Genomic DNA, 10517 nt, shown 5'->3' with positions numbered 1-10517 from the left:
TACCTGACCTCAGAGGTGATTGGTTCAGCACCAATCGCACCCTCCTGAGCACACCTGCAGCCCCCTGACTGGCTTTTGCCATTTGGGAGCTGCGATCGTGGCTGCAAGGTATAACCTCCCTGGGCCCTTAACTAAGATGGCTGCCTGCTGGGCAGAGCAGCCATCTTACCCCGGTCACTGTGCGATTAGACACAGTGACCGAGTTGTTCCATATCTGTACGATGCTGGTCCGCAACTCACTGACTGGCTGCACCGTACATCTATGGTGAAGGTCCAGAAGGAAGGGGTTAAATAATTACATAGCAGCACGCACCACAATATAAAGACAACCCACGGGACAGTTAGTTTTGTACAATCAGTACTTTATTGGCAGTTAATCATTGTGACAACTATAATAGCCAGTCAAGATGTTACGTTTATCGTATATTGTACGTAATGGATTTAGAAGTATCCATGGCTCAAAGCAGCCACAAGAACAGCACTGAACTTCTCCCAGGCAGCCTGGACTTGAGGGGTGAAAGCAGATCCCAGTTTGCTAGCCAAGACGATGACCAAAACTTCAGTCAGACGCTGTAAATAGATAAGAGATTGGGATAAATTCCTCTAGCATTCTGCTTCAATTACAGCATCGTTAGGGTGCTGCCACGCACCGCAGCCAAAAACGCACCAAAGACACATGTGGTTTTTACAACAACATATCTGCATTTATGGTACTTTTTCTTCCAGCAAAGGGAAAACACACAGTAACTGAATGACATTAATTACAAAATATAGTTACATTAATGTAAATCTATTCTACCACGTGCTTTTCCCTTTGCTGTTAGAAAATGCGCCGTAAAGGTAGGTATGACGTGTGGCAGCACCTTATAGTTACTATGAAAGCAACACATCTGCTCTCTAGTTTTCCTTACCCCCTGCCCCAAGAGTAGAGCACAACACCAATAAAAACAATTCTATGTACCGTACTGCCGTTTACCCGGGTTTGCCATGACTATATATTTTCTATATATTTCGTTTAGAAATCCATGGTGGCTCAGTGGTAAGCACTGGTGCCTTGTAGCCGTGGGAAAACATCTGCATGGAGTTTGTATGTTCTCCCTGTGTGTGCATGGGTTCCCTCCCACAAAAATAGGCAAATTGGCTTCCTATGAAATTGACCTTAGTGTGTGTTGGGGTTAGGCGCCCATATGGATGCCACTGACTTCCCAAGGCGTTGCCCCATCCACACAACTATCCCTGCGCTTTAAGTCCCTGTGAGAAAAGTGCATAACAAATGTTTGTCAATGTCATTATGACAACTGTAGGCAGCTTTTCTATCATCTGAACTGCAAATCTACTAAGCAATACAGCGCTTTACTATATAAGTAGACAGCACTGACAGTCAGTAGACAGCCACTTTCACCCGGGCAGTATTTGGTCTGGATTTTGCATCATATGTAAGCCAAAACCAGGAGTGGAACCTAGAGAGAAACACTGTCCTGGAAAGATTTGCACTTCTGCGTTCTAGAACCACTAGAACAAATACTGACCATGTGAAAGTCACCTTTGGGAGATTTCCTTCAGCCATATTGGTTATCGCTCAGCTTCCCCAAAAGCAGTTATAAGAATCAACTGACATGATTGACATTTTAAAAAGTTAAGGACATGTAGCTAGGTAGTATGTATTCAAGCCAGTAGTTTTTTTTTTTAATTAGAGATAACGTATTATTTTCTATCTCTAGGAATAGCACACAAACAGTATGAATTTATGGTACCTTGAAGTTCTCGGGGTCCACATGGAGCTCCTGGGCATGGGACTTGCTGAGGTCATGCAGGTAATGTTTCACATCATCAATGTGTTGGATGGAATTGCCAACAGCTGTGAGCACCCTCTTGCCATGAGCCTTCACCTTGGCGTTGCCAGAGATGGCGGTGACGTTGGAGAGGTTTCCAAAGCTGCTGAAGTATCTCTGAGTCCAGGGGTACACGACCAGCAACCTAGTCAAGTATTAGGAAAGAAATAATTTACATTTGTAGTGATTCTATTTAAGAATAAAAAGTGCAGCTAGTTATAACGAGAAGACGTGTATAAAGAGATCTATACAATATATAGACAATATTGAACTATTAGAATATAAATGTTAGAACTACTGTAATAGTTTGTACAATTCAAAGTGTAGCATGACCTGTTGTGGTCTGATTACCTGCTCAGGACTTCATGGCCGTCGGCTTCCACATTGACCTTGGCCCAGGTGGAGTTGATAATGGCCTTCTCTTCAGCTGTCCAGTGAACCATGTTGGCTGTGAATGCAAGTAGCTGCTAAAGCTTTTGGGTGAGAAGTAAGATGCTTCTGTCTTTTAGGGAATCGTGACCTGATTTATAGAGGATTTTGCAGAGTCACACCCAGACTTCGTTTTGCTGTGTCATATTTATTCTTCTCCACCCGGCTCACTCCTGCATATCTGATCTGGTGGGACTAACCCATTCTTTTTTTTACAATGGCTTTCAGATAAATTTATGAGTCTATAAATCACCAATATATACAAATTACGCCATTTCTATTCTGTTACAGGCTGATTATCAATCATTTTGAGACACAAATATGAAATTATAACAAACTCTAAATATCTGGAAATTGCATTAAACAGTAATTAACCATTTCATTTATCTATGCAGGTGAGAAGTCAAAAGTTTATATTTTTTTATCTCAATTTCACTAAAATTGTATAACCATTAGGGGAGGTTTCTTATTACCATTAATATTATGTCACAAAGTGTTGCAGGGACATCAGAAATAATCTATTTAGCCCAAATCCATATTTTTCAGAGAAATTGTATGCATTCTTTTTCAAATCTGACCCAAAGTGTTCTCCTTCAGCTACTGTGGAACTGCAAATCCCAGCATAAGATTGTGCATGACTTATATAAAGTCATCTAAATAACATAAATATCCTAATAATTATATCATGGAAATATCCTACATAGTAGACCTAGCTTTGTGCCTAAGAAAATATTTTAGAGACAGTAAGAATATTCCTTAGGCTGTATTCATATCTGTGTTGGAGTCCATCAAAAAAGATGTTAAAATTCCTGGTTCCCTGACAGAGATGTGATGGGACAGCAAATGCGGTCCGTCAGGCACCGTTTGTGTCCGTCATTGACTAATCCACAATTTCTGTAATTTTCGTGGTTAGGCTGCTATAACAGAACAATGGTAGCATTAGCACAGATATGAAGCCGTGTTAAATTAATTGATTCCAATCTGTTTATATAGTTGTTAGACTTGTACTTGCATGAGTTTTTATTGCTTATATAAGACCAGTTTCACACTGGCGTTCATCTTTTCCAACAGGCTGTTTTGGCAATAGAACAGCCTGCCAGATCTGTAATACAGTGTACACACATGTGCTGACGGAAGTCCGCGTGCAGCGGTATTTGTCTGTCCGCCTCTCGGCATATTTGCCGTGCTGCAGCCGGATTTCCACTGCTCCCCATTATAGTGAATGGGGCTGGGTGGACATCCGTCAGCACATGTAGTGCTGCTCCGGCAGGGGAAAGATAAATGTATGTGAAACTGTCCTTAACCAGCACACTCTATAGTCATAGTTTATTCTCTGATGGAAAACTGTTTAAATGCTTCCATATAGACATGTACATGATGGACACTATGCATACAGTATTTATCCATTAAGAACTACAGGTACAGGTTTTTTGGTCTTTAGGATCAGACAGTTAAACCATTTTAGTACTTATTAGTTGTATGACTATAACTTTTATTTGTTGGATTATATATCTGTAAAGAATAAATCAAGGCAACTGGACGTACTGTAGATTTCTTGAAAACTTTTCACTCGTTCTTCCAACGAGTTTTCTCAATTCTGAGTGACTGTACAAAAATTCTGGGAATAAATATGTAACTGAATTCACATCTGGTAATTATACCCCACATCAAAGGTGTTGATTCTATTATCCTAATTGGAGTCAGTAGGTGATAAAGACTTCCCAGAAAAAGGTGTCAAGACAGCATTGTATGTGGCAGACAATAGATGTCTAACTCCCCCCCCCCACCTCTATTCAAGCTTGGCTTCTCCATTTTTGCGTAGATGGCCTCCTTCACACCTCGTTTGTACCAATCGGCCTCCTTATCCAAAACACGTACTTGACTGTCTTCAAAGGTGTGACCTGTTCCTTTTAGATGTAAGTACAGACGTGGACAAAATTGTTGGTACCCTTTGGTCAATGAAAGAAAAAGTCACAATGGTCACAGAAATAACTTTAATCTGACAAAAGTAATAATAAATTAAAATTCTATAAATGTTAACCAATGAAAGTCAGACATTGTTTTTCAACCATGCTTCAACAGAATTATGTAAAAAAATAAACTCATGAAACAGGCATGGACAAAAATGATGGTACCCCTAACTTAATATTTTGTTGCGCAACCTTTTGAGGCAATCACTGCAATCAAACGCTTCCTGTAACTGTCAATGAGACATCTGCACCTCTCAGCAGGTATTTTGGCCCACTCCTCATGAGCAAACTGCTCCAGTTGTGTCCGGTTTGAAGGGTGCCTTTTCCAGACTGCATGTTTCAGCTCCTTCCAAAGATGCTCAATAGGATTGAGGTCAGGGCTCATAGAAGGCCACTTTAGAATAGTCCAATTTTTTCCTCTTAGCCATTCTTGGGTGTTTTTAGCGGTGTGTTTTGGGTCATTGTCCTGTTGCAAGACCCATGACCTGCGACTGAGACCAAGCTTTCTGACACTGGCTAGTACATTTCTCTCTAGAATTCCTTGATAGTCTTGAGATTTCATTGTACCCTGCACAGATTCAAGACACCCTGTGCCAGACGCAGCAAAGCAGCCCCAGAACATAACAGAGCCTCCTCCATGTTTCACAGTAGGGACAGTGTTCTTTTCTTGATATGCTTCATTTTTTCGTCTGTGAACATACAGCTGATGTGCCTTGGCAAAAACTTCGATTTTTGTCTCATCTGTCCACAGGACATTCTCCCAGAAGCTTTGTGGCTTGTCAACATGTAGTTTGGCATATTCCAGTCTTGCTTTTTTATGATTCGTTTTCAACAATGGTGTCCTCCTTGGTCGTCTCCCATGTAGTCCACTTTGGCTCAAACAACGACGGATGGTGCGATCTGACACTGATGTTCCTTGAGCATGAAGTTCACCTTGAATCTCTTTAGAAGTCTTTCTAGGCTCTTTTGTTACCATTCGGATTATCCGTCTCTTAGATTTGTCATCAATTTTCCTCCTGCGGCCACGTCCAGGGAGGTTGGCTACAGTCCCATGGATCTTAAACTTATGAATAATATGTGCAACTGTACTCACAGGAACATCTAGTTGCTTGGAGATGGTCTTATAGCCTTTACCTTTAACATGCTTGTCTATAATTTTCTTTCTGATCTCTTGAGACAGCTCTTTCCTTTGCTTCCTCTGGTCCATGTCGAGTGTGGTACACACCATATCACCAAACAACACAGTGATTACCTGGAGCCATATATATAGGCCCAATGGCTGATTACAAGGTTGTAGACACCTGTGATGCTAATTAGTGGACACACCTTGAATTAACATGTCCCTTTGGTCACATTATGTTCTGTGTTTTCTAGGGGTACCATCATTTTTGTCCATGCCTGTTTCATGAGTTTATTTTTTTACATAATTCTGTTGAAGCATGGTTGAAAAACAATGTCTGACTTTCATTGGTTAACATTTATAGAATTTTAATTTATTATTACTTTTGTCAGATTAAAGTTATTTCTGTGACCATTGTGACTTTTTCTTTCATTGACCAAAGGGTACCAACAATTTTGTCCACGTCTGTAAGTGGATTATATGTTTTTGTAAAGCTTTAACGCTTTTTTTTTTTTTTTAGACTTTTTAGGCTTGTAGTTATAAGCTAAAAATATACCTTTTCCATTCAATTTTTTATGGTCTGTCCCTCAAAGGTCAAACGAGTTTATTTTTTTACTTTTCTACTGTATCTGTAGCTGCTTAAAAGGATACTTTATATTATTTTTTTGTCATATATTGACACCCTATAAGTTAATATTCCATGTATTTTTATTATTAAAAACAGGTGGATGGTTTTCTGAACATGATTTTTTAAGTCACTCCATGTTTTCTAGGAACTCTAAAGGGCATCTGTCAGCAGATTTGTACCTATAAAACAAGCAGAACTGTTGCATGTGCTCTTGGCAGCAGAAGGCATCTGTGATGGTCCCATGTTCATACTGTATGTGCCCCCATTGTTGACATTGTTTAGAAAATCTTTTAATATATGGAAATGAGCCTCTAGGAGCAACAGGGGTATCAAAGTTACACCTAGAGGCTCAGCTCTCTCTGCAACTGCTGCACACTTTGCACTTTAATTGACAGGGCCAGGCAGTAAAAACATCATCACGCCTGGTCCTGTCAACCACAGTGGAGAGGGCCCAGCAATTGTAGAAAGCAGAGCCTCTAGGAGTAATGATAACGCTCCTGGGACCTTTGGGAGATTTCCTTCAGCCATATTGGTTATCGCTCAGCTTCCCCAAAAGCAGTTATATGAATCCAGTGACATGAAATTTTAAAAAGTCAAGGACATGTAGCTAGGTAGTATGTATTAAAGCCAGTAGATTTTTTTTTTAATTAGAGATAACGTATTATTTTATATCTCTAGGAATAGCACACTAACAGTATGAATTTATGATACCTTGAAGTTCTCGGGGTCCACAGAGCAATTGTAGAAAGCAGAGCCTCTAGGAGTAATGATAACACCCCGTTGCTCCTAGAGGCTCATTTGCATTTATTAAAACATAATTTTTTCTCAGAAATATGGACACATATGAACATGGGACCAACACAGCTGCCAAAAGCACATGCAACAGTTCTCTGTATGAGGGGGCTGGACATTGTGGGTGGGTTTTCCAGGTTTAAATAGCCCCTTTAATTAGAGTCTCACATGTTATGGTGCCTGCATTTGTCCCGCTCCTTGGGGCAGACACAGGAGCCACATCTCTTAGTGGGCCCTGCACCCCAGATCTGCGCACACCCTCTTCTGTAATTTGCTGTGGGCCCGGTTGCTGGCGCTTAATGTGTCCGCTGCTCTCCTCCTCCTCTGTTGCAGGCTTAGGCCCTCTGCCTAACCTGTGCCTTAGAGCATGCATATCCTCACTCTCAGCCTCTTAAAGGGTCAGCATGCGCACATCCATATTCTTCCCCAGCCTATGACTGGTTGTCCCTGGGTATTTAAGGCACCTTGCCTATTAGGAGGATGCCTGAGCTTAGGTTCCTAGTTTACCAGCGAATGTGTGTGTTTCTGATTGACTGCCTGTGTACTGAACTTCTGCCTGACAATCGACTCTCGATAAATTCTCCACCACTTGCCCTGACCTTAGCCTGTTTCTCCTATTGACCCATTGCCACCTGCCCATACCTCGGACTTGCTTCTCGGATATGATTGCATGCAGTCTGCCCTTACCTCGGCCTGACTCCTGACTCTGAATATTGCCTGACATCTGTAGGTCAGCCGTCAACTACTCTGAGACTATCTCGAGGTAGCAGCCTAGTGGCTCCCTTGCAGAAAAGACCATATCTCTGTATAGGGTTTAAAGGGTGAAAACCAGTGCACCGTCAGGATATGTCCTAAGGCCTCTTGCACACAACCGTATGTATTTTGCGGTCCACAAAAAACTGATCCACAAAAAATACGGATGACATCCGTGTGCATTCCATATTTTGCGGAACAGAACAGCTAGCCCCTAATAGAACAGTACTATCCTTGTCCGTAATGCGGACAATAATAGGACATGCTCTATTTTTTGGCGGAACGGAAATATGAAAACTGAATGCACATGGAGTACCTTCTGGTTTTTTTTGCGGACCCATTGAAATGAATGGTTCCGTATACGGTCCGCAAAAAAACCGGAACGGAAACGGAATGAAAATATTTTTTTCTGCAAGAGGCCTAAGAGTTAACCTAAAGTTAAACCAGTTAGTTAGTATACTGCCCGTTACATAACACATTACACTCAATATTGCAATATTTTCTGTGGAAACCTTTATCTAGGCCCATCACAAGAACAACAAAGCTGTCATACTGTTATCCCAGTTCTACACCTGCTTTTATCACGAGGATTACCCTTCAGTTAACATCTTTTCCTCAAAACAGTTATAACCTGACAATGAATTACCTATCTATATAGGAGGTCTTATCATTTGTGCTTATCAATAGTTTGTATTTAATTTTCAAAGGCGCTATTGCTGTATTGCCAAAATGAAAAAGATAAATGTTTCTATGAAATTGAGCTAAATATTACTCATTTCTGCTTGAAGTTCCCCTTTAAACCTGCTCCATATATGCATACATTTGCCTGGACTGCCTGCTGTATATAAGAGAAAGTTTGTGATATTTATCAGGACTCTTGAGACAACAAACTCAATATTCAGAAGTGTATACAAAGGCAATGTCCAAGAAATCCCACATGGCTGTCCTATAGACAAATAGCTTTGCAAAAGGTGAGATGTGCCGCAAATCCACATCAAATCTGCAACAAAAATGCAAGTAGCATGTGGTGTTTGGTGTAGGGGGCTACCACACAACAGCTGAACTGAATGACTGTTCGACCGACAGCTATCACTCCTGACTCCTCCATACATCTAGACGTTTGGCTGAACATGTAAGTGTATTCTATTGGGAGAGGGGAGAAATCCGCTGGTAGACACCTCGCGTGGTAGAATAAAAGCATTGGGTGAAAATATTCATTTCACCCCTTCTTTCCTGACAGAAAGAGAGTTGGAAGCCCCCCATACAAATAAGGCTACTTTCACACTAGCGTTCGGCTAGCGTTCGATCGGATCCGTTCTGAACGGATCCGATCATAATAATGCAGACGGAGGCTCCGTTCAGAACGGATCCGTCTGCATTATTTTAGCAAAAAAAAGCTAAGTGTGAAAATAGCCTCGTACGGATCCGTCCAGACTTTCAATGTAAAGTCAATGAGGGACGGATCCGCTTGAAGATTGAGCCACATTGTGGCATCTTTAAACGGATCCGTCCCCATTGACTTACATTGTAAGTCTGGACGGATCCGCACGGATCCGCACGCCTCCGAACGGCCAGGCGGACACCCGAACGCTGCAAGCAGCGTTCAGCTGTCCGCCTGTCCGTGCGGAGGCGAGCGGAGCGGAGGCTGAACGCCACCAGACTGATGCAGTCTGAGCGGATCCGCCTCCATTCAGACTGCATCAGGGCTGGACGGCTGCGTTCGGGTCCGCTCGTGAGCCCCTTCAAACGGAGCTCACGAACGGAAACCCGAACGCTAGTGTGAAAGTAGCCTTAGAGTGTCGGTTAATGTGTATGGGTAGTTTAGGTTGAGCACACAGATAAGATAAAGATAAAGTGGTACCTTGGAACTGAACCGAGTAGAATTTTTTTAATTTTTTTTTATAAATTCTTTATTTTTCATCGAAATGAATTTTTGAAGTGAGACTTCGCTAAGTAATAACTTCGGCTCATCTGAGCCAATACATTCTAAGGCTACTTTCACACTAGCGTTCGGGTGTCCGCTTGTGAGCTCCGTTTGAAGGCTCTCACAAGCGGACCCGAACGGATCCGTCCAGCCCTAATGCATTCTGAGTGGACGCTTATCCGCTCAGAATGCATCAGTCTGGCAGCGTTCAGCCTCCGCTCCGCTCAGCAGGCGGACACCTGAATGCTGCTTGCAGCGTTCGAGTGTCCGCCTGGCCGTGCGGAGGCAAACGGATGTGTCCAGACTTACAATGTAAGTCAATGGGGACGGATCCGTTTGAAGATGACACACTATGGCTCAATCTTCAAATGGATCCGTCCCCCATTGACTTTCAATGTAAAGTCTGGACGGATCCGTATGAGGCTACTTTCACACTTAGAAATTTTTTAACATTATAATGTAGACGGATCCGTACTGAACGGAGCCACCGTCTGCATTATATGAGCGGATCCGTCTGAGACGGATCCGCTGTGAACGCAAGTGTGAAAGTGGCCTAATACTGTACAGAGCTCCTGCTCCATACAGTATTCTAGCAATGTTTCATCCGAAGTCGATTCGCTCATCCCTAATCACAAGCCTACCAGCCACCAAGAATGTAACATAAATGAATGGACATTAGGGATAGGTCAAAGTAATCTGCCATATAATAGAAACCATGCGACTGTGAATCAAAATAAATGACAACCTATCATTACCCTCTGGAAAAGTCGCCAATTCTTGAAAACAGCAGTGTTGAGGCCATGAAGTTCTATGAAGCTCGCTCTTATATGGGAATCACCACATTCATGAGCCTCAGAAATCTTTTCTCTAATAGCTCCTCTTTACAAGTGACCAAAATAAATGCGGCATTGACGTCAGACTGTATGCACACTTTTAAAAACAATTCAAAGGAGGCTTCGTGGGACCATTTACATGGGTTGATGATTAGGTGAACGGATGCACTGTTAAGCACTTGTTCTTGATCGCTGACACGCTTAAGCCTGTCTGCCGATCAGCTGGCAAACAACGA

General features: G+C 42.1%; 1 protein-coding gene across 1 annotated transcript; it reads right to left on the bottom strand.

Moving 5' to 3' along the window:
* Positions 1 to 441: 441 nt before the first annotated feature.
* Positions 442 to 2275, bottom strand: LOC122945351 (hemoglobin subunit beta-2-like). Its single transcript, XM_044304422.1, has 3 exons — positions 2184 to 2275; positions 1755 to 1977; positions 442 to 570 (listed from the first exon to the last, which is right to left on the bottom strand). Exons 1-3 carry the CDS (start codon positions 2273 to 2275, stop codon positions 442 to 444), a joined length of 444 nt encoding a protein of 147 aa, XP_044160357.1.
* Between the last annotated feature and the right edge of the window lie 8242 nt (positions 2276 to 10517).

Source organism: Bufo gargarizans, chromosome 8, assembly GCF_014858855.1.
Source record: "Bufo gargarizans isolate SCDJY-AF-19 chromosome 8, ASM1485885v1, whole genome shotgun sequence".
NCBI classification, from domain to species: Eukaryota; Metazoa; Chordata; class Amphibia; order Anura; family Bufonidae; genus Bufo; species Bufo gargarizans.
Note: the sequence above shows the minus strand (reverse complement) of the source record. Positions and strands in the feature narration are given on the sequence as shown.

Excerpts from the sequence above, each read along its gene's own strand:
- LOC122945351 (XM_044304422.1), bottom strand. The coding sequence starts at position 2,275 with ATGGTTCACTGGACAGCTGAAGAGAAGGCCATTATCAACTCCACCTGG. Across the intron at positions 1,978-2,183 it reads GGCCATGAAGTCCTGAGCAG|GTTGCTGGTCGTGTACCCCT; the intron begins GTAATCAGACCA and ends ATACTTGACTAG. Across the intron at positions 571-1,754 it reads TGGACCCCGAGAACTTCAAG|CGTCTGACTGAAGTTTTGGT; the intron begins GTACCATAAATT and ends ATCTATTTACAG.